This window comes from Chiloscyllium plagiosum, chromosome 23 (assembly GCF_004010195.1).
Source record: "Chiloscyllium plagiosum isolate BGI_BamShark_2017 chromosome 23, ASM401019v2, whole genome shotgun sequence".
NCBI classification, from domain to species: Eukaryota; Metazoa; Chordata; class Chondrichthyes; order Orectolobiformes; family Hemiscylliidae; genus Chiloscyllium; species Chiloscyllium plagiosum.
The window spans coordinates 55,044,970-55,070,170 of record NC_057732.1 but is presented as its reverse complement, the minus strand read 5'-3'; the positions used below and the strand labels follow the sequence as shown (position 1 = coordinate 55,070,170).

The 25,201-nt window shown below is 41.1% G+C and overlaps 1 protein-coding gene across 7 annotated transcripts in view; it reads right to left on the bottom strand.

Annotated features, from left to right (window-relative positions):
* The window catches only part of sema3d (sema domain, immunoglobulin domain (Ig), short basic domain, secreted, (semaphorin) 3D), a 354,002-nt gene that overhangs the window by 118,235 nt on the left and 210,566 nt on the right, over positions 1-25,201 (bottom strand). For all 7 annotated transcript variants that reach the window (XM_043714212.1, XM_043714213.1, XM_043714209.1 and 4 more), the window contains 2 exons: positions 18,465-18,593; positions 17,193-17,335 (listed from right to left, as the gene is read on the bottom strand). In XM_043714212.1, the coding sequence (XP_043570147.1) occupies positions 17,193-17,335; positions 18,465-18,593 (272 nt within the window). The remainder of the gene's footprint in view (positions 1-17,192; positions 17,336-18,464; positions 18,594-25,201) is intronic.

Genomic DNA, 25,201 nt, shown 5'->3' with positions numbered 1-25,201 from the left:
CCAGTCTCTGGATTCATTTAAGAAAGAGTTGGATAGAGCTCTCAAGGATAGTGGAATCAAGGGTTATGGAGATAAGGCAGGAACAGGATACTGATTAAGGATGATCAGCCATGATCATATTGAATGGTGGTGCAGGCTCGAAGGGCAGAATGGCCTACTCCTGCACCTGTTGTCTATTGTCTATTGTATTTACTTTGAACAGTTCAATGTCATTGGCCTTTAAGGAACAGAAGAGTGTAAACGTTCCTCCATTTATACAATCCATTGAAACACAGCATGCAACACTATAATAGTCCCAATACTGCAGAGTACAATGACCATTCTCACAGGAGATCAACTGGAAATAAATAAAAAAGACTTTGTAATGTGTCACATGCCAGATGCTAGAATTTGACTGGAAAAGAATATTCAGAAAAACACTTGAAAGCCAACATGTGGAAATTTCATCTGATCTGTGTCAGAAATTTACAAACATTTAAACTACCTTTTGCTTGCCTCCACAAGTTCACAAGAATTGAAGATCATCAATGTAGACAATGGGTCGATAGGAAGTATTTAAGCAATGCCATTATAGGGCCAGGCCCTGGTAACACAACCTTTGCAGCTGTTATCCACACCCAGACTACCCACAAGCAGTAGCACAGAAAGTCCACTTATTGTCATCATAAAGTACTATTCAAGGGAGTCGGGTGAATGCCAGAACAGTTTATTACAGAGTCTACTTCTCTTAACATAACCATAATTTCTAAGTTTCTCGGAAATCTTTGCAATTACATTCAATCTATTGGAGATTCTGTTCTTGGGAGTCGAGCAGTGAGCTAACTTGAAAACCCAAAGTAATTATAATGTCAGACAGTCCGTTCACAATGTCAAGTTCAAAGACATTAATGTTGGAGGAAAGATGTAGGTGGCAAAAAAATCCAAAGAAAATTCCAGAACCATAATTACTGTATCCACTAAATATATAACAGCAGGTTTCACAGGGACCCTGGTAACAGTTGCATAGAGTGTTCTGTTTGGTATATACAGACTAATATTTCCATGCCTCCACAATAACACTTTTTAACTTTAATAAGTTAGTTTTTCTTTATTTTTTGATGCTAATGAGCATATCACTTCCGTTCAATGGCAGCATATTTGAAACAATATTGCACTTTGAGTTGTGATGATGTTTGGGGCAGAGGGTGGTGAGTAGGGATGGGGGTGTGTGCTGGGGCTTTCCAGCCAAGCAGACAGAGTGACCAGAGAGGCAAGACCAGCTGATCCCTGGAGAGATAGCGGCATATGGTCTCCCAGTCCAGAGCTGGCTAATGTTCCAAAGGCATGGGTTCAAATCCCACCATGGTGATGTGTTACCTAACCCTGGGGCTGGGTCCTGACAGAGAACAACTATCAGGGAAAATATGTATCAAACAACTAAATACATCAAACCTTAATTCTAGGTATTGGTATAGTCAGAGCTCAGGCTGGTTGACTGAGCAACTTTCCTGATTGATTAGAAATCAGCAATATTGATTCAAGAAGCTTGTGCCTTTATAGCAATATCATAGCATGATGGCACATTGATGCCCATTTGAAGATACATCCTGATGGTAAATAACTATCACCACAACATTCCCCTTTCCTTCAGGGAATAGCATCTCTCCTTGTGGAAGCATGTGTGAGGATACAAATCAACAAAACAGGGCCATATTTACATATATAATCTCTACACATTGTGATAATACTTCAGATGATGTACAATGTGACAGGATCGTGTTCTTACACAGTTCCCATAATCCTGACACAGACATTCATATTGTTGTATACTAAACAAAAAATTCAAAGAACTGCAGATGCTGGAAATCGGAATCAAAAACAGAAGTTGCTGGAGAAACTCAGCAGGTCTGGCAGCATCTGTGGAGTGAAAGCAGAATGAACAATTCAGGTCCGGTGACCCTTCTTCAGAGCACTTGAGGAGATTGCGGGGCTGCATCTTACATATAGCTGGAATATACAGAACCATACGTTGCAGAAGTCAGAACAATTTACTCCCCTGCCTCCCCCCAACCCCACACCCCCCCCCAACCTCACCCACCCCTGACCCTGCCATACAAATGTGTCCAAATGTCACTGCCTATGCCCAGAGAGAGCAAGCTGACTGTTTAACTCAGAGACCAAGCCATACCTGGGAGGATTCCATCCTATCCATGAGGAGAGGGGAAGCAGGGTTTTTATTTTACTCTTCCCAGTAGCTGGATTCAGCCCATTCAACCCTGACTAGGAAACAATGAAAGACAGCACCAATGCCTGCCAACAAAGTTATACTGTGACCACACAGCACTGGAGGTAGTGGTGAAGATATCGTGGTGAATCACAGACTGTTTCTCTGATAAAGATACATAATTTATTGTCCCGAGTACTGTTTATTTCTCTCCCGATTGTTACTATGGCTATAAAGTAGATTTATTTATTATAAGGGTTGACTATCATTGAAAATGGACAATCTGAATAGAACTCCATTGTTGAATTTATTCTTATTGGCTTAGTGCCAAGTAGACACAAGTTTACTGACTGTTTAAAGAGAAAAAACTTTAGCATAAACCTGACTTTGTTCATGCAAAGCAATCCAAAGTCCAAAGTACAAGTACTTTAACGTACATATAGTGTTTTCCCTGATGAAAGGCTCTGTGTCCACTTAAAGACTTTCTGAAGAAAATTACTCCAAGCCACGCCATCAATACAGACTTCAGAAACAGGGCTTGTTGCGATATAATATTACATACCTTCATTACAGGAAAAATAAACCGGCCCATCAACAATTCACAGGGAAAAGAGAAAATGAGATTTCCCATTTTGCACTTGCATCAGTGTCCCACTAATTATTACCAGACGGGTAAAGTCAGTGACACTAAGGTATAACTTTCAGAAATGTATGCAGGGTCCTTAAAATGAACATAAGTGATTTACTTGTGTATCTTTGAAATTGAATAATTTTCAACAATGGATCAGTGAAAGGATCAATCTTATACTCAAACATTGCAATATAATCACCCCCTTGTGAGCTGTAGGGAGATGATGGGATAGTGTGATTGTTACTTGACTCACAGACCCAGGTGAGATAGGTTCAAATCCCATCTGAGCAGTTGGCAGAGTGCGAATTCATGATAAAGATTCTGGAATCAAGTATGTTATAATTCCAGCAACAAGTCAGATTTCAGAGTGAAACAGAAATTGCTGGAAAATCTCAGGAAGTTTGGCAGCATCTGTGAAGAGAAAAACAGAGTTAACTTATTGGATCCAGTGACCTTTCCCCAGAACTGATGGTAGCTAGGAAAATGTTGGTTTTTATGCAGAAAGAAGGTGGGCAGAAAGTGTAAGGAATAAAGTTGGGATAGAGCCCAGAGGAATTGAATGGCGGCTAATGGAGACTGTTAGTGGGTAACAATGGGCTGTGTGTAATAGCAGATCATGTGATAACAAGGCCTGGTGTGTGAGGGTTGTGTTTTATACGCAGATATGGTGGAGGGGAAGGGCTAAGGAGTAAACGATAGGTGGGGAGAGAACCTAAAAAGAGAGAACGGTTGGAGAGACAAAGGGGTGGATAACAGTCAGCCTGGGAGAATCAATAGCAGCTGATGGGGACTATTAGTATCTAACGATGGGTTGTGTGTATTAGCATACTATGTGATAACAAGGCCTGGTGTGTGGGGGTCAGGGCTAGGACATGGAAGAGTTCAGGCCCTAAAATTGTTGAATTCGATATTGAATCCAGAAGGCTGCAGGGTCCCCAAGGGGAAAATGAGGAGCTGTTCTTCTAGTTGCACTGAGCTTCACTGGAGCACTGCAGCGAGCCTGAGACTGAGATGTTGGTCACAGAACAGGGTGGGCTGTTAAAGCAGCTCTTCAAATGCTCAGGCTTGCTGCAGTGTTCTAGTGAAGCTCAATGCAAGCTGGAAGAAAAGCTCCTCATTTTCCACTTGGGAACTCAACAGCCTTTTTGACTCAACACTGAGTTCAACAATGTTAGGGCTTGAGGTGCCTTCTAGATGCTATTTCCTTCAGTTACTGTCTGAGCCTTAAAGTAATTTGCTGCTCACTATTCTTTAACGTGGGTTCCCGAAATTTGTGTCTTAAAGTCTGGGCAAATGTTTTCCTCACTGGCACATCCACAGCCTCTGCTTTGGAATCTTTCTTCCCATTGGTTTCTAAACTGTTCAGACTCTACACCCTGACTATTGGGAGACTGCTTCAAATAGCACATTAGCTGTTATAGATCTCTTGTCACTAAATTAATCCCTTTCTCTGCCTCTGGAGGTCATAAAACTCGTGTGAGCTAATCTCTGGGCAATTATTTCTGCAGGTTGTTTGGTGGTTACTGAGCTAAAATTGCATAATTTCTTATAAATGCACTTTAAACTAACTGTTCAAAATGACTTTCTGACCATTAAAAACAGTCAAGATTAGAGTGGTGTTGGAAAAGCACAGCAGATCAGGCAGCATCCTGCAGGATTTTCCTGCTTCTTGGATGCTGCCTGACCTGCTGTGCTTTTCCAGCACCATTCTAATCTTGACTCTAATCTCCAGCATCTGCAGTACCCACCTCTGCCTAGCCCATTAAAAAAAGTGCCACTTCTTCACAGAATGGAAAAGAAAAATCCATTTCTTCACCATCTTAGAACCAAGGTAACGATGTTTTATCATGAACTTTCATCATAAAAGCAAGTCTTAGTAACAGTGATCATTAAAACATTGTCAATTGTCATAAAAACCTCATCTGATAAATTAATGTTCTTTCAAGGTGGAAATCTGCCATTCTTATCCTGTCTGGCCTAACTGTGACTTCAGATACACAATAATATGATTGAATCTTAAATACTATCTGTATCTAAACACTACGGTGTCAAAACAAGGAAGGAAATTAGATAGACTGCCTGGCATTGATTAAGGTACCAGAAATGACAAAAAAAAGGACTCAGCTCTCTCAACCCTGCAAAGTCTTTTTTACTAACATCTGGGGGCTTATGCCAATACTGAGACAGTTTCTTACAGCCTCACATATTTTTACTCATGGAATAACAATGTCCCAGACTCTACTATCACCATCTACAAAAAATGGCATCACATTGATATACATTTAAGAGAGACTAGCCCTGGAAGTCAATGAGATCCCAATGAAGTCTCATGACATTAGACCAAACATGGGCAAGGAAATCTCCTGCCGATGACTCCAAATTTTTTCAGCCTATGAGTCAATCTGCCCAATCCAGTTCAGAGTCTATGAACAGCTTCCAACACATTTATATTCTTCCTTAAATAGGGAGACTAATACTGCAGGCAGTACTCTTGTTGTGTTCTCAGCAATACCCTCACTATTTTTATATAACCTCACTATTTTTATATTCAATGCCCCTCACGATAAATGAAAATATTCTGTTCATTTTCATATATTTTGGTATGAATGAAGTGAATAAAGCACTGTATGAAAGTTATTTAAGCTAATGTTAGCCCTTAGTACTACAAGATATCACGGTGAAAATTAATTCTAAAAATCACTGGATTGAATATTAAGCTCCGAAGGTTTGCCAACAAATACATTTGGTGCAGTCACATAAGAACATGTGTTTATCTTTGTTCTAAGTTACAGGTCTGCACGAGTTAACACCAAAGAGACCAATATCAATTTGTTTAAAAATTCTGTCAGACCACACAGACAGTAAAACTCTCGAGCAGCAAAAATTCCTCAGTAGTTCATTAACTCAAGCACAAGTGCATCAAGTCGCTTTGGGGAAACTTGACCTGATTTTATTTCTTCGAGGAGAAAGTGAGGTCTGCAGATGCTGGAGATCAAAGTTGAAACTTTATTGCTGGAACAGCACAGCAGGCCAGGCAGCACCCAGGGAACAGGAGATTCGACGTTGCGGGCACAGGCCCTTCATCCTGAAGACGGGCCTGCGGCCGAAACTTCGAATCTCCTGATATTCCTGAAGAAGGGCCTGTGCCCGAAACGTCGAATCTCCTGTTCCCTGGATGCTGCCTGACCTGCTGTGCTGTTCCAGCAATAAAGTTTCAACACTGATTTTATTTCTCCAAATTATGTTTTAAACTGATCGCCAGTTCCTTGACTGTTTGGAATCCTTCACAATCTGAAGGGAGGTGAACAATCAGTGTTTGTGGTTAAAGTGACTTGATGAAGCTGCACTCTTTAGTCATCCATGATAATGTACATGCAGTTCAGATTTCTCCAAGTAACCAAGACAAGATCCTCCTTTCAGTTTGAAGCTTCCATTCATCACTCACCTTGAAACTTTCATTTACTCAAGGAGTTCCTCTGGTGGAGGACAAGATTGGAACTGTTTTCCACATAGAAACATAGAACAGTATGGCACAGGAACAGGCCCTTCGGTCCACCATGTCTGTGCTGACCATGATGCCATTTTAAACAAACTGTATTTGCCTGCACATGGTCCATACCCCTCTATTCCCTGCTTGTTTCTGCATCTCTCCAAACATCTCTTAAAGAGAGGAGAAAGTGAAGTCTGCAGATGCTGGAGATCAGAGCTGAAAATGTGTTGCTGGAACAGTGCAGCAGGTCAGGCAGCATCCAGGGAACAGGAGAATCGACGTTTCGGGGCAGAAGGGCTTATGCCCTAAACGTCGATTCTCCTGTTCCCTGGATGCTGCCTGACCTGCTGCGCTGTTTCAGCAACACATTTTCATCTCTTAAAGAGACCTTGGTTAAATCCCAGGAATGGGTGCTGGTGTTGAAGGAGGAATGCCCTGCTTTCCCCAGGTGGAACAGGCAGCCTGGATTACTGAAAGGGAAGGAGGGAGATAAATCTGGAAACCTTGTCTTTTTTTACAGGGAGTGAATGCCTGAGCATCAAGCATTGGGAGTGTTAGAACCCAAATTGCAAATTCCGAGACTGACCTCGCAGTTCAGTGGTTGCAAGTGCAGCAACTTTCTCTGATTATTTCACAAGAGTTGCAGGTCATGGGATATACAAAGATATCTACAGCCAAGTCCCACTGTCGGAAATCTCAAAGTCTCAAAGACGTTTGCAAGCTTGTCCACAGGCACTGAAGGAACAGCTGTAATGGTAGACTGGGGAGACGGTCAAGGGTAAAAAAGACAGCAGGACAATAAAGTTAAATATGGAAGTCACCATAGCCCCACTATCTCAATAGATAGAGGAGACTGGTGGTGGTTTAACCTGAGAGTCACAAAGCCTCAGGTGAAGGAAGGAGGGACCTAGCAGTTGGCATCTGGGGACACAGCAGACCCTCACTCACTGTCTGCTTGGGTGGGTGGTTTGCAGACAAAGGCTGTTCAGAGATTGCTTCATTTCTGATAGCGATAGCCCAGTGGCTGCACTGATTTTTCTCTCTCCAACATATTCATTACAAGATCTCAAAACTATTTCTCAAAGGAAACAAACATTTGCAGTTCTGAAACACCTTCTCAGGGTTTCCGAAAGCAGCTCACAGATACTGTGAAAATCAAATTCATCCATTTACTACACATCGTCGTCCAAAATACAATCAGTGTTTTTGGTTAAAGCATTCTATGATGTAAGTTCATCGATGATAGCTATGACCATTCACCAAACCCTAAAAGTACCAAATGAAAATATCAGTGTATTTCACAATAATCTCCCAACTCAAACAGCCTTGATTAACTCATACCAATGATCACTGGAAGTGTTAAATTCACTCAATACTCAGCAAACAGTCACATCATCTGGACTTTCATTGTCATCTTCATTTGTTGAGATTTACTATGAACCAAAGAACTGGTTTGGAAAGATAGCAGAATCACACATTGCAGAAATATCAGCAGACTCCTGAAGACAGTGAGGCACAAGATCCCTCATACACTAAAAGTTTATTTATTTTCATAAATTCCATGGCAATCATGAAAGCATTTCTACCGGGATTCCAATTATAATCCTGACATCTCCCATCAATTTTTCTGAAATACTCATTTCTTTAGCACTCCATGCATGTTGTGATGAATTACGCTAGTTCAATACTCCACTGACTTTGACATAAACTGTGCATTTAAAACTCAGCCAGACTGAAGGTGGCATCAATCACAACATGAAGACATTTTTCAATAGTTTGGCTCTCTTTGAAGTCAGAAGACCACTGGATATGGGCTACAAGATTAATTATGTACATATAAAGCTGTTAAGTCTCTTGTTAGAAGTTTATAACCAAAACCTTAATTACAATTATTGAAACTTAAAAAGCTGATTAACACAACAAATGAGGAGTCGAATTGTGAAATTACAAAAACATTTCAATTTCCTTCGAAAATCTGGAGTCAAATTGAGCAGAACATTTGCTGGTGTTTTTATAATGTTGTCTCTTTAGGGGTCCCTTACATGCTGGCAGTCGATACTTTATGGGTCTTTAATAATGTACCTACTCGAAAACGTTTCCCTCCTTCTTTAATGTGAGCTCTATAGCACACCATATTGTGACAGAGAGAGGAGCATTGCCTCTACAATTTCATACAAATGGAAAAGTCTTGGATTGGATTGCAAACACAAACCAATTGCCGATGCCATGCAGCGTGTACATTAATGTTATTCCCAGTGCTCCCCACCCTGTCAAACACAAACAAGAGGGTTATTCACACACATATATACTTGGGCAATCGCTCAAACTCTGCTCAAGATGTCAACTTTCAGACATTAGTTTTCCATGACTATTTTTTGTGCTTTAGTATTTGACAAGCAACACCACTGTGAGTGCATAGGAAGACCCTGAGCACCTGAAAGGGGCAGCCTCATATCTGCACCATCACCACGTTCCCAGCAGTGATCTCATTAGCAGACAGAGTGAGGTCTCAGAACAAACCACAAAGTATCTTGTTTTCAACCAGAGCCTCTGCTGTTCACATCCCATTTCTAATAAGGCCCTGCATTTGTTACCCATCCCGATTTGCACTGGAACAGAGTGGTTTATATAGGAATTTCAGAGAAGAGTTAAGAACCCACTACCTTGTCTGGCAATGATGGGATGGGATGGGATTTCACAAGATTCACCAATAATCTCACTGTTACTAAAGTTCATGTGCAATCCCAGATTTATTAGATTCATTGAAATTCTACCAGCTGCCAGGGTTGGATTTGAACCCATAGTCCCAGTCCACTAGCCTGGTTTACTTCCCAAACCCAATGATGACCTTGCTTGTAAGGGCTGAATTTGATGGCCATGCATCTTAAAGAAAAACCCTCAGGGAAAATACATTTTTCAGTTTGAGTAAATAACGCAGTACATGCACATCAATCCATCCTTCCATAATCTCACCAATTCCACATTTTAGGAAATAAGTGGGTGAGTAATGCTCCGTGGGGAATCCATCAACCTGACACAAACACTCTCATCACTCATGACCCCCAAGGATCTCATCTCCTGTCTCATTTACTGCATGTACAAAACATGCTGCCATTAGGAGTAAAACTAAGGAAGAACTGAGCATGAGGCAAGGTTCGTTCCAATATATCATTAATTTCTCAGCCCCAGCACTATTTAATAGACAGAAAATAAATGGCCAATATGTTGTGTTTCTGTGATCATTAATGTTTTTCTGTTGAATGTAACATTTTTACACAGCAACTGCTGATTGACTGGATTAACTGAGTGACTGTTCAGATGGTCTGACTCCTGGCAAATAAACAACTCTCGCAAAGTTATGGGCCATTTTAAACTGGCCCCTTCCAAGTTACTTGATGAAGTGCAGAGTGTGAGATACTGCAGTCAGTTCTGGCTAGGATAGACTTTCTGTTGGCTTTATTCAAGCTGAAGTCACAGCACGAGCTCACAATTTACAAATAAAACAAAGCATTAGCTGTAAGCAGGTAAGTACTTCAGTAGCATTTGTGTCGCTCAACATGAATGCATTTCCCATCAGGAAAATCTGCTTGTGTTTTGCTCCTAATGATGTGTAAGTTGATCTCCAGCAGTTGGCTGCCAGTACCAGTCATCACAACCTTAAAGCAGAAGCCACCAGAGGAAATTGATTTCCTCAAACACTTAATATTTCACACTGACATTTTCAGTGACTGCAAATAAAACTGAAAGCTTAGAAAAACGCCCAGAGGACTGATGTGAAACATTAGTTCACAATTTTCATCTTTTGATTTACAAAGTAACTGGCAAATAATTTTAAAATTTGCAATAACGCTAACATATTTTCTTAAGCAGATCTAAAGGTCATGATTTACAACTGAAACAAGATAACAGACATGTAAGTTTCACTGTTCGGCACATTTATCTACTCCAAGCACCAACTCAACCTTTCAGAGAGCAATAATGAATCTTCCTAGTATTCCATCCTGCACACTTTACCTTGAGGACTTACACTCTCACTGTTTGAAATCAAGATTCATTGCAACAGTTCCTACTCAAGCGTAGCACTCCAAAAGCTTGTGATCTCAAATAAATCTGTCGGATTATAACCTGGTGTCATGTGACTTCTGTCTTTGTCCTTTCCAATCCAACACTGGCACCTCTACATCATGGCTACACATGGGGGGAGTACTGACTCTAATCCCCTTTTCATACAAGACTCTGTTTGGGTAACTGTATTCAATGTAAGTCTCAACAAGAAGAATCACTTTTCTGAACAACAAGACATAGTTTAATGCATAATAACAATAGATCCAAGTTACATTGGTGAGTTACTGCAGCTACTAAGATTATCAGGATCCAGAGATGTCTCATCTGGTGTTTATCTATTATCAATTGAGGAGTCCTGTATAACAGTATTAAATTGGATGTGGCCTATTGCAATCTCCAAATTAACCCTTTCAGAACTATTGCCTTTAATAACAAATGTTACCTTCAATCCTTTTTTTTGCCTGGAACTCAATAATTAAAGGTAATAATAATCAAATTCAGAACTGCTTGAGGGAATTAAACAAGAGGCACATCTCCTTCAGGAGAATAAAGCAAAGAACTGTGGATACTGATGATCTGAAACAGAAACAGAAATTACTGGAGATACTCAGCACGTCTGGCAGCTTCTGTGGAGAGAACAGTTTGACAATCTTCCATAAATCTTGACTGAAGCTGGACAAGTGAAACAGCTACTCCTGAAAAAAGGGAATAGTTTAGAATTATTAACAGACAGGTTCTTTCAGTGCATGGACTTTAGCTTCAAAGTCTCAGGCTGGATGTGTTTTGTTGAAGTGCTGAAGGGATTATTTCAAGCTGAGCAAGTCTAAGCTCAGTTGTATGAGGCCCAAAGGAAGGGACAATCAGATTGTTGAGATTGGAAATTGAAACAACAGTTAAATGAAGTTGTCTTAATGTGGTAGAGAAGGGAATTCTCGACAGTGTGGGTTCTCAAAAAGAGTTCTTTTGGAATTATGAGATTGTATTTTTTGATGTGTCTCTAAATCTTCCATCTTATACTATATATAAATAATTTGGTTTATTTGATTTTACTTCATTACTTTTGCATCATTTTATTGTTGAAACCAATTCTGCAGCACTGTGCATTTCTGTTTCAGTGAGACACCGCCTCATTAAAATCAAAATAAAACACAATGAGATCTATCGAGCCAAATTTCAATCTGATCTGCCTCATCGAGTATTATCAACTGGGATCATAACACAAGGTACAGTATTACTTAGGCTGCATATAACATGAGGAGAAAGTGAGGTCGGCAGATGCTGGAGATCAGAGCTGAAAATGTGTTGCTGGAAAAGCGCAGCAGGTCAGGCAGCATCCAGGGAACTGGAGAATCGACGTTTCGGGCATAAGCCCTTCTTCAGGAATGAGCATATAACATGGGTAATGTAGTAATTATGGGCGAATTCAATCCCCAGTAAAGCTAATAAGCTCTAATACCATTGAGGATGAATGCCTGGAATGCGCAGGTTGTTGAATGGGTTATCATGGAGTAAGTAATTGAGGTGCAGCTTGAATGGTTTCACCAGCCTGAGGGTTTTCATTCACCCTAATGGTTACGTTCAGAAACGTTAATAAGGACAGGAAGCCGGGGGGGTGTGGAAGAGAGGGTGGGTTGAGCAGAGAATTTCAATTATGATGGGTTTTGCTGTGGATAATAGAGCCAATATTTAAGGGTGGGACAGGTGGTCTACATGCCAGGTGTCCTCGTTCTGCCACCCAGATAAATACAGCAGCTGCACAAATGTTTATTCAGTCAGCCACATACATCCTGTTCACTGGGTTTCCTCACTAAATCGACACATTGCACTGAATATCACTCAAGAGTCTTATGATTGTTATTTCAATCTTACATAGAAGTAAAAGTGATATATTTAATCCAACTTGCAGCAAATTCTTTTGAACAAATCCCAAAACACATTCTTGTGTGCATTTTTACCTTGGGGTTTTACTATAGGAATGGACATGCAAATTGTTTTGAATGTGGACCTGATCAAATGGAACAAGAACAGTTTGGGGCAGGTAACGTACACTGGGTCATTCAATTGTCCTAGATGACCCTAAACCATCCCCCGAAGATGATGGACTATAAACCATTACACAAAGATCTTTAAATATATTAGCAGTGAGCTGTGAACGTCGGGCATTTGCCCTCTTGATTGGAACAAAATTCTCAAGGTCAGATCCAAATATAGTATTAATAAATATGTGCAAAAACAATGATTTTTGGATAAAGTTGAAGATAGGAACATATTAGTTAGAAGCTGCAGTGGGACACAAGGCCTCTCAATCCTGCTCTACCATTCAATAAGATCTGATTACTCCACTTTCCCGTGTTGGAACTTGGGGTCCCCCTCAACACTGTTGCCCTGTTATGATTCCATATTTAGGATTTCCTGTGTAGCATGAGACTCCAGTTAACAGTGTTACATTAGTATCTAACCTTCCACAAACATAAACAAAAGATTTATCGGCATTCTGCTACTTAATTACGAATGCAGTGTTTTTAAAAATAAGATTTTATTCTTCAAACAAATGAAATTTCACCTTCAAATGGAGGTGGGCAAGAGGGCAATGACCATCCAGTGTCATGAGTAGCTGTCCCATGGTCACTGGCCAAAATGGCTCAGAAAATTGATTGACCTAGTGTATGTTACTAGCCCTGAGAAATATTGTATCTCAACAAGTGCTCAGCAGCACAGGGATGTCCTCATCAGGTAGCCCTTGTAGGTAACATTCCCAATCAAGAAGCTGTCTTCTCCAGTTGGACAATGGACCAGATGAAGAGGAGGAAGACTCAGGAAAGAGGTCCCTAAACTCTGTCCTCAGCTACAGAACAAGATGCTGCCTTCCCAAATTTATAATGAGACTGACACATCCTACACACAACAGCCTGTGTGCTCTCTGGTGTCAGTGAACAATCCACAATTGCCGTAAGTTTGTATATTTTAAAAATCCGCAGCTTAAGAAGAACTGTAACATTGAATTTTTAACTTATTTTTTTTTTCTTCAGTTTTTGTACCCAAGGTTTGGTACCTAAGATGGCATCAGGAATGGTGAATTTGTCAACATTTCACTTGAGTTCAAGTGACAATAGAACCCAATTCTAATTCTGGTTCTATTCTAATACATCATATCTAAACTGCTGCTTCTTAACGAACTGAATGAAATATTAGAAAATCATTAATGTAAATGCCCACTGTCTGTATCAGGTAACTGTGATCACAAATTCAACACCTACCTATTCTCCAGTAAACCTTGATGTAGACGTGCTGGGGTTGGACTAGCATTGAAAAAGTCTGAAGTCACACGACACTAGGTTATATTCCAACAGGTTTATTTGAAATCACAAACTTTCTGAGCGCTGCCCCTTCATCAGGTGCAGTGAAAGAGAACATCACACAGACACAGAGTTTATGGCAGAGAGATCAAGGGCAGAGAGTTCAAATGGTGAGAGTGCAGTGTCAGCTATTAAATCTCTGCAGGTGACCGAGAGTGTTAGGCAGTGTGAGTAAAGTGTCAGCAGCTGAAAAACAAGGGGATGACCCATAATCTGATTAAAGGAGGCAGAGAAATAATTACAAAAGATTAAAAATAAGATGATGCTGGAGGCATATTAGTCCAGTCATTTGGTATGTTTGTGTGCTCTTCTCTCTCAATGCACCTGACCAAGGGGCAGCGCTCTGAAAGCTTGTGATTTCAAATAAACCGATTGGACTATAATCTGGTGTCGTGTGACTTCTGACTTTGCCCAATACACCTTGACCACATACTTATCAAGAATGTACTCACCCACACCATAAACAATACCCAGACTCTCCTATTGCTTTTGAAGGAGGTTTCCAAAATGTTACGCTACTTTGTAACTGAAATGTCTCTTTATGTCAGTATAAAATGGTGACCCCTAATTCTAGATTCTCCCACAAGGAAAAAACTTGCCCCATTCACCCTGTTAAGACATCTCATGATCTTCTTCCATGTTTCAATCACGTCACTTCTTACTTTTCTCCACTCCAATGGATACATGCCCAGTCTGTCCATCCTTTACTCACAAGACAGGGGTCAGTGTTGGGACCACTGTCGTTTGTGATACACATAAATGATCTGGAAGAGGGCACTGTTGGTATGATCAGCAAGTTTGCAGATGACACAAAGATTGGTGGAGTAGCAGAAAGCATAAGGGACTGTCAGAGAATACAGGAGGATATAGATAGACTGGAGAGTTGGGTGGAAAAGTGGCAGATGGCTTTCAATCGAGACAAATGTGAGGCGATGCATTTAGGCAAGACTAATTCTAGAGCGAATTATACAATGAATGGAAGAGTCTTGGGAAAAGTTGATGAGCAGAGAGATCTGGGAGTGCAGGTCCATTGAAGGTTGCTGCACAGGTGGATAGAGTGGGCAAGAAGGCATATCGTATGCTTGCCTTCATTGGACGGGTATTGAGTATCAGAACTGGCAAGTCATGTTAAAATTGTACAAGACATTGGTTCGGCCACATTTAGAATACTGTGTACAGTTCAGGTTGCCACATTACCAAAAGGATGTGGACGCTTTGGAGAGGGTGCAGAGATTTACGAGGATTTTGCCTGGTATGGAAGGTGTTACCAAGGAAAGCGGTTGAGTAGGTTAGGTTTATTTTCACTAGAAAAAAGGAGTTTGAGGGGGGACCTGATTGAGGTTTACAAAATCATAAAGGGTATAGACAGGGTGGATAGGGACAAGCTTTTTCCCAGGGTGAAAGATTCAATAACGAGAGGTCACGCAGTCAAGGTGAGAGGTAAAAAGTTTAAGGGGGATACTCGCGGCAAGTACTTCACACAGAGGGTGGTGGGCATCTGGAATGCATTGCCAGCAGAGGTGGTAGAGGCGGAAACGGTAGATTCATTTAAGGTGCGTCTGGACAGATGCATGAGTAGGTGGGGAACAGAGGGATACAGATGCTTAGGAATTGGGCGACAGGTTTAGACAGTACATTTGGATCGGCTCAGGCTTGGAGGGCTGAAGGGCCTGTTCCTGGGCTGTAAATTTTCTTTGTTCTTTGTTGGTTTAAGACAACCTGCCTTTTCCAGGCTTTGGCACATATCAACTAGGAGAAAGTGAGGATGCTGGAGATCAGAGTCAAAAAGTGTGGTGCTGGAAAAGCACAGCAGAACAGGTAGCATCCAAGGAGCAGGAAAATCGATGTTTCAGGCATAAGCCTGATTACTGATGAAGGGCTTATGCCCGAAACATCTATTCTCCTGCTCCTCAGATGCTGCCTGACCTGCTGTGCTTTTCCAGCACCACAGTGTCAACTTTGGCATGTATCAAGCAGAGCTGAACTCCCTGCTCAGCACATTCTATCCAAGAATCTTCATGATGGTGAGCTAGACAGACAGAAGACCAGTCAGACGCTCAAAGTATTACATCAGCAATGCTTGTAAGCTCCGTGTAAGTGCTCTAAGCATTGATTCCCACCAGCTAATAGCTGGTAAAATGGAAACATCACCTCAACACTGTTATCTCTCACTGGGATTATTGAAGGCTACAGCAACTTGACGAAACCAAAATCAACAATCAAGGATGATTTCATATGGGGCACTTGTGGCAGAACCTGCCTTTAACAGAATGCCAGGCAGCATCAGGATGTTTCGGGTGTAACCCAGCTTCGGTTACACCTGAAATGTTGACTTTTCTACCTCCTGATGCTGCCTGGCTTGCTGTGTTCTTCCAACCTCCTGCCTGTCCAACTTGGATTCCAGTATCTGCAGTTTATTTGTCTCTAACAGATAGAGCCATCAGCAAGAGTACAACATGAGAAGGTGCCCCATCACTGACAGATTTGATCTGTTACATCTGTCTCACCTCACAAAAGTGGAAGGAGCCAAGGAGAACACAAAAGGTTTTTAAATGGAAGAAAAACAACTGAAATGTTGGCTGTAATACATCAGAGCTCAGTATTTGGCCAATATGCCACGGACAAAGGTAGAACTAGTCTTCAAATTGTTGTCACAGTTTGTTAGCCCAGAAACCAAAAGAGAAAATGCTAGAAAATCTCAGCAGGTCTGTTAGCATCTGTAAGGAGAGAAAAGAGCTAACGTTTCGAGTCTGACGCTTTGTCAAAGCTCAACTTGTTAGCCCAGAGTTTCTGTTCAACGTAGAGAAGAGAAATTTCAGAGCGTTCTTAACAGTTTTCATTGAAATTAATAAAACAAAGAACTGCAGATGCTTGTAATCTGAACCAAAGTGGAAACTGCTGAAGAAACTGAGCAGATCTGGCAGCATCTGTGGAGAAAGAAACAGAGTCAATCTTTCAAGTCACTATGTCATCCTGTCAGTAGACCCAAAATGGTAACTGTGCTTTCTTTCCACAGATGCTGCCAGACATGGTGAGTTTCTCCAGCAATGTCTGTTTTGTTTTAGTGGAGTTAATCTTAATCAATGTTGAGCCAGCTGGTATTTGCTGGGCTAGAACAGGGCTAACTACAATAGATTTCAATGTTTCCGATAAAATGGAGGAAAAATCAAGCCTCCATTCCTGATCACTCTCTGATGTCAAGACAAAGCACATCTGTTGATGTTGGATCCATGCCAATTCTCATACTTAGCTTCAAAACAGCTAGGCTTTGGGTCAGGTACCAAAAGCCTATCAGTGTCACTGCAGCCAATCACCAGACTTCAAGGAGAGGAGCAGGAAATTGCTTGCAAACTGCTTGCCACTTGATTGACTGTGGAGACTGTATGAATAAACGAGTCCTTGTATTACAAGTAGGATAAGTTCACAATGTCACAATCCTTCACTTACCTTACAGACCCTGGCAACCCTGGAGAAGATGGACTTGTCAGAGGTGCTGCTGTCCTCTGTAGCTTCCCGGAAGAAAAAATATATCTTATCGTCATCAGCATTGTAGGTGTCCGGGATGGAAAATGCTCCAATAAACTTTGCTTCTGTAAATAAAAACTTTTTTTACTTACATGAAAACAAATTTAAGAAATTGTAAATGATATTGAGTATTTAAAGATCTGAAAAAAAAAATCAATGTTGCCCTTTTGTTCAAAATTGCACTATTTTATATCCATGCAGAGTCCAATCCACTGCCCTCCTGTTTGCACTGGAGTAAAAGCAAGTGAATTCCTCTGACATCACACATGCCCTCTCTGTAACACTGGGAGACAGTGAGGACTGGAGATCAGAGTTGAGAGTGTGTTTCTGCAAAAGCACAGCGGGTCTGGCAGCATCCGAGGAGCAGGAGAATCAACATATTGGACCAGAGCCCGATTCCTGATGAAGGGCTCCAGCCCGAAACGTCGATTTTCCTGCTCCTCGGATGCTGCCTGACCTGCTATGCAATTTTAGCCAGTCTACTCTCATCATGACCTAGACAGTTGGATACTCAGCAATTACACATTATCAGAAAGGACACCATTTCTCAGATTTGTCTCTATATAGAGAATAGGCTCAACATATGTGACCTGCTTTATATTGGGTGGATCTGAGGGACAGACATGGCTGGAAGTGTGTGCACACAAAGCTGTAATGTTTAGAGTGTGTAAGTGGAACTACTGCATACTGCAGGAGGTAACATTATTTGTGTCTTGACAGTGAAGATAGCAAATAAAACTTTTAGTTTACAAGAAATCTGTAAGGTATCAGCATGAATCCAGTGTGGTTTGGAAAGGCTTTCCACGGTTGGACTCACTTTTCACAGTGCCTTGGAAATCATGCTGACAATCACCCTCTACGTGACACTAACAACTTCCATTGATGTGTGTCAGAAACCATTGCCCTTTGATGCAAATGCACTGGTGTAGTGGGAGACATTTATCAACTGGCTCTGCTCTAATGTCTTTACATGAGACATGACAGAATGGTGTGTTAATCCAAATGAAAAGGCAATAATTGAAGAGGATGATAATTCTGGTCAAAGTCAAGTAGGTTTCATAAACATATCACCATCATCTGTAACATTTGTGTAAATGACATGAAAATGATCCAAATCTCAACACTATTCACTTGTTCTCCCGTGGACTGCACTCAATCAACTAAAAAGGCAAAGAGGTGATTGCACCCTCATACCATTGAGCCAGTAGTGTTCCGAGAGGTCTGTGCGGATGTAATGCTGGTTGGATGGTGGTCCCAGAGAGCGGGTGAAAGCAGTGTCTCTGCCGTGAAAATCAGATGCTGTACCAGCGTAAAGATATTCCCCTGGAAATAGAGGGTGAATAAAAATTAAATCCAACTATGTTACAGAAGAAATTATTTAATCCAGAAAACAGTTCAAGAATATCTGGCTGTATTTTTTTGGCCAATGCTTTCTTGTTACAATAACCACATATAACCATCTGAATCAGGAACAGGAAGAGGGTGGTTGAGCCTGTCATTCAACAAGAACACCACTGATCCGATTATCACCTCAAATCCACAATCCATTTATTTCTGTAATAAAAACATTCAAGAGCTCTGCATCACTACATTGTTCCCAGGAACAAAGGGTTTGTCTTAGGAAAAGAGATTGAGCAGGTTAGGCCGATATTCTCTGAAGTTTAGAAGAATGAGAGGAGATCTAATTATGGTACATTAGATGCTAAAGGGGATTGACAAAGTAGATGCAGACAGGGTGTTTCTCATGTGGGACAGTCTAGAACAAAAGGTCATAGTTCAGGGATAAGGGTCATGATTTGGAGATGCCGGTGTTGGACTGGGGTGTACAAAGTTAAAAATCACACAACACCAGGTTATAGTCCAACAGGTTTAATTGGAAGTACACTAGCTTTCGGAGCGACGCTCCTTCATCAGGTGATTGTGGAGGGCTCGATCGTAACACAGAAATTATAGCAAAAATTTGCAGTGCGATGTAACTGAAATTATACATTGAAAAATTGATTGTCTGTTACAAAGTGGCCGAGCAGAGGCTGATAGCTAAGTTCGGTACCCATAGGGAGGGCCTCAACTGGGACCTTGGGTTCATGTCACATTACAGGTGACCACCATTGCACTACACATACACAGATATTCCTACACACACACACACGCTCACATACACACGGACACAGGTACACACAGACGCGCACACAGACACCCACACACATCCTTATAGACACACACACTTCCACACATGCACCCCCTCACAGACTTAAGACACTCTGCACTCACTACACACACGCACACATACTTTCTCACACTCACAACCCCCACCCCAGACAGACACACACACACAGACAGACAAAGACCCACATACACACATATATTTTATGTGGTGAATTTGTACTTGCAGAGTTACATTGCACTTTGCTCAAAAACTGCATACATTCATGTCGAACTCTGAGCTCAAAAACTGCATGTATTTATGTAAAACTCTGTTATCTCACTTTTTAGATTAGAATCAATCTAAACATCATGGCATAGACAGAGAACATAGGGGGCTGACACCTTCAACATATTGTCTAGCTATCACCATTGTTAACAGCTATCCCGAGAATGCAACTTTAAAAAAAGGTTTTGTGATTTACACATGAAAGAAGTGAAACTATCACTGTATTCTAACAGATGAAAGGCTTAACAGACAATCAATTTTTCAATGTATAATTTCAGTTACATCACACTGCAAATTTTTGCTATAAATTCTGTGTTACGATCGAGCCCTCCACAATCACCTGATGAAGGAGCGTCGCTCCGAAAGCTGGTGCCTCCAATTAAACCTGTTGGACTATAACCTGGTATTGTGTGATTTTTAACAGGGATAAGGGGTAACAGATTTAAAACAGAAATGAGGAGAAACTACTTCCCTGAAAGTATTGTGAATCTGTGGGAATTCTCTCTCCCACAGTGTGGTGGATCCTGGAATATTGAGTAAATTTAAAGAGGATATAGACTGATTTTTTTTTATCAGTAACAGGTTGAAGGGTTGTGGAGAGCAGGCAGGAAAGTGGAGTTTGGGCCGAGATGAGATCAGCCATGATCCGATTGAACGGCAGAGCAGGCTCAAGGGGCAGAATGGCCTCCTCCTGTCCCTGGTTCTTATGTTCCAGGACCTTTTCAGGAAGAGAAGATTCAAAGTCCCCAATGCTCTGAGAGAAAATATTTCACATCATTCCTGTAATAATGGGCGACCCCTGATATTTGAACAGTGACCACTCATTCTATATTGTCCCATAAAAGGGAACTTCCTCTCTACATCCCCTCAGTCAATATCCCTATAGACATTCCAAAAATAAACAAACAAAAGTCAAATTACTGTTTGCTGCTCTGCGTAGGTTGGATGGATTTCGCACTGAGTTTAACATTGGTCATCAACATTCTCTTACTCCTTGGTGCCTCATAGTTCACAATTTGTTATCACTCTACAATTTGTTCTAATTCATTTTATAAATTATATGCAGGCTCCTCTAGTTCCACAGTCCCTGCTAGTTTGAGAATGTTAGTTGCAAACGCAACTTATCACTGTGTATTTCCACACGAGAGCTGTGAGCTGCCGCATTGTTCAAGCACCATGTATGCCACGAGCCGCTGGTAGATGTGAATCCTCTGGGTGGGATGCAAAGGGTTGAAGTTCTTGCCAAAGAAGCATAACCACAGGCTTCTCGTGAATGACTAAATCATAGGGCAGCACGGTGGCTCAGTGGTTAGCACTGCTGCCTCACAGCACCAGGGTCCCAGGTTTGATTCCAGCCTCGGGTGACTGTCTGTGTGGAGTTTGCACATTCTCCCCGTGTTTGCATGGGTTTCCTCCCACAGTCCAAAGGTGTGCAGGTTAGGTGAATTGGCCATGTTAAATTGCCCATAGTGTTATGGCCATTAGTGAGAGGGAAATGGGTCTGGGTGGGTTACTCTTCGGAGGGTCGGTGTGGACTTGTTGGGCCGAAGGGCCTGTTTCCACACTGTAGGGAATCTAATCATTATCTCATTCTGTTTTTGCAATTTAGCAATAAAACCTATACTCAGCAACATGATTACAAATTTAATGTCCTTAAACAATTCCAGCTATGGTTTATATAATACAAAAATGCATGTTTCTGTAAAAACACATTCATTAGAAAAAGTGAGGGTTTAATTTTTATCTCGATAGAGTTAGGGTTTAACTGGTGAAACACAAGATATAAGATGTTGAGGACTGTTGTTCTAACGCAGTGGGATCTCCAATCTCTCATTGACCATTTGTTTTATTTTTTGATATCACAGAATGAGGTTGGTGGGTGAGGGGGAAGAATGTGAAGCAGAATGCTAATGATTTTTAAAAATTTTTGATTGCACCAGAGAGGAGGTAGCAGGGATAAATTATCGACATCACAAATCAGAAAATACCTTCTCCCCCACTAAAGGACAACAGATGAAAAGATTGTGAGAATTCAGAGGAAGAGTAGACCATTCGGCCCTACAAATGCCATTTGAAACGTTTAAGGCTGATCTAATTGTGGCTGTAACTCCACTTTCCTATCTGTCTCTCAAAACCCTTAATGGAGATAAACATGTGTTTGACTTGGCCTTAAGTGTATTTATAGACTTGGTCTCCACTGCTTCCTGGGGAAGGGAATCCTAAAGGCGAATGATCATCAGACGAGAAGAACTCTTCCTCATCTGCCTGAACGAGAAGGTCTGCTATTGTTTGACTTTGCTCAAGACTCCTCCATGAGAAAACTCCTCCTTTCTGCAGGCATCCTGTCAATCTCTTTCAGAAATTGATAGGTTTCTCATTGTTCTAAACTGCAATGAGTATAGACCAAACCTGCTCAGGCTCCCCTCACTGGACAATCCCTTTATCCCAGCAATCAGTTTAATGAATCATCTGTGAAGTGTTTCCAATGCAAGGTAACCTAAACTGTGCACAGTATTCCAGGTGCAAATGCACTAATATCCTATACATTTGTAGAAGGCTTCCCTACTTTTCACCATCACTCTTGTAATAAAGACCAACTTTCCTAATTACTTACTATATCTACAAGCTGATATTTCATGATTCATGTATAAGGTCACTCAAATCCACCTGAATTTTTTTTTTAAAAATTGATTTATTATTGCCAGGTGTACAGTGAAAAACAGTGAAAAGTTTTTTTGTGTGAGAATTACAGGCAAATCATACCATAAAAGATCAAAGGATGATTGAACAGAGTGAGATTACAAAGTTACGGCTGCAAAGAAGGTGCACGAAAAGCAAGATCAACATTAGATTTGAAATTAGAGAGGACCATTCAGCAGCCTAATAACAGCGGGGAAGAAGCTGTTCTTGAACCTGTTGGCCTGTGTGTTTATGCTCTTGTATCTTCTGCCTGACTGAAGAGGTTGGACGAGATTGTTACCAGGGTGGGAGGAGTCTTGCAGCATTCTGCAGTCTTGCCCCTTTTAGATCCTGCTTTTCAATTGTGCCTGTCAAAGTGAACAACTTCACTTTTTACAATATTACATGTGACCTACTAATTTTTTGGCACTCACTTAATCCATCTCCATTTGCAGACATTTCATCACTTTCTTCTAAGTTACTGAATACCAAACTCGCTGCTGTCAGCAAATGCAGCTACAATACAATTGCCCTTTCATAAAATTCCTTAGTATAGAGTGCAAATAGCTGAACTCCCAGCACAGATTCTTGAGGTACTCCCCTTGTTACAGTTTGCCAACATGAAAATGATCCATTTATCCCAACTCTTTGTCCGGTTAGTTAACCAATACACTATCTATGTTAATGTATCACCATAAACTCATACCTTATACAGCAGCATTTTAATGTGATATTTTATAAAATGTCTTTTGGAAATCAAAAGATAATACATCTACAGGTTTCACTTTATCTCACGTGATTGTTCAAAATTAAACACCTGTAGGAAATTTGTTAAACATGAACTGCCTTTCACAAAACTTTGATACTGCCTGATTATCTAATGCGTTTCTATATGTCTACTATTACTTCATTAATAATGGAATCTTGTATTTTTCTAATGAAAGATGTTAGAACATTTGGTCTTAAACTTCCTGTTTTTTGGCTTCCTCTTTTCTGGAATACCATCATGAGTAGCATTACCAATATGTTCCATTAGACAATAAGATATAGGTGCAGAATTACACCATTTGACCCATCGAGAATACTCCACCATTCTATCATAGCTGATATGATTCTCAACCTCATTCTCCTGCCTTCTCCCTGTAACTCTTGATCCTCTTACCAATCAGGAACCTATCTATCTCTGTCTTAAATACACTCAATAATGTGGCCTCCACAGCCCTCTGCAGCAATGAGTTCCACAGAGTCACCACATTTTGGCTGAAGCAATTCCTCCTCATCTCAGTTTGAAAGGGTTGTTCCTTCATTCTGGGGTTGTGCTCTTGTGTCCTAGTCTTGTCTCCCAGTGGAAACATCTTCTCCATGTCCACTCTACCCAGGCCTCTCAGTATTCTGGAAATTGTAACCAGATCCACCTCATCTTTCCAAACTCCATCAACCACTCTTCATATGACAAGCCTTTTATCTTCAGGATCATTCTTGGATAAACCTCCAACACTAACACACCCTTCCTTAGATACAGGGCCCAAAATTGCTCACAATTTCCAAATGCAGTCTGACCACAGCATTATACAATTGTAGCTCTTGTTTTCTGTACCTCTTGAAATTGCATTTGCCTTCCTAACTGCCAACCGAACCTGCATGTCAACCTTAAAATATAATTGTATTGTAGCTTAATTAGGACTCCCAAGTCCCTTTGTGCTTCAGATTACCAAAGCCTTTCATCATTTATAAATAGTCAATGCCTCACTTCTTCCTACCAAAGTGCATAATCTTGCACTTTCTCACATTGTATTCTATCTGCCACTTTTTTGCCTATTCTCCTAGCATGTCCAAGTCATTCTGCAGCGTCTCTACTTTTTCAACACTACGTGTCCCTCCACCTATCTTAGTGTCATTTCCAAATTTAGCAACAGGACCCTCGGTTCCTTTGGCAAGGTTGTTAATGTATAATGTGAATAACTGTGATCCCAAAACTGACCCCTGTGGAACTCCACTAGTCACAGGCTGCCATCCTTAAAAAGACATAGAACATAGAACAATATAGTACAGACAGGCTCTTCGGGCTTGGTGTTGCGCCAGCCTGTGAACTAATCTAAGCCCATCCCCCTACATTATCCCATCATCATCCATATGTTTATCCAAGGACTGTTTAAATGTGCTTAGTGTGGCTGAGTTGACTACATTGGTAGATAGGGCATTCTGCGCCCTTACCACTCTCTGAGTAAAGAACCTGCCTCTAACATCTGTCCTAAATCTATCACCCCTCAATTTGCAGCTATGTCCCCTCGTACAAGCTGACGTCATCATCCTGGGAAAAAGACTCTCACTCTTCCACCCTATCTAATCCTCTGATCACCTTGTATGTCTCAATTAAATCCCCTCTTAGCCTTCTTCTCTCCAATGAGAACAGACCCAGGTCCCTCAGCCTTTCCTCATAAGGTCTTCCCTCCAGACCAGGCAACATCCTGGTAAATCTCCTCTGCACCTTTTCCAATGCTTCCACATCCTTCCTGTAATGGGGTGAACAGAACTGTACACAATATTCCAAGTGTGGCTGCACTAGCGTTTTGTATAGTTGCAGCATGACATCATGGCTCCAGAACTCAATCCCTCTGCCAATGAAACCTAACACACCGTATGCCTTCTTAACAGCACTATTAACCTGGGTGGCAACTTTCAGGGATCTATGTACATGGACTCCAAGATCCCTTTGCACATCCACACTACCAAAACTCTTTCCGTTGACCCAGTATTCTGCCTTCCTGTTATTTTTCCCAAAGTGCATCACCTCACATTTAGCTGCATTGAACTCTATTTA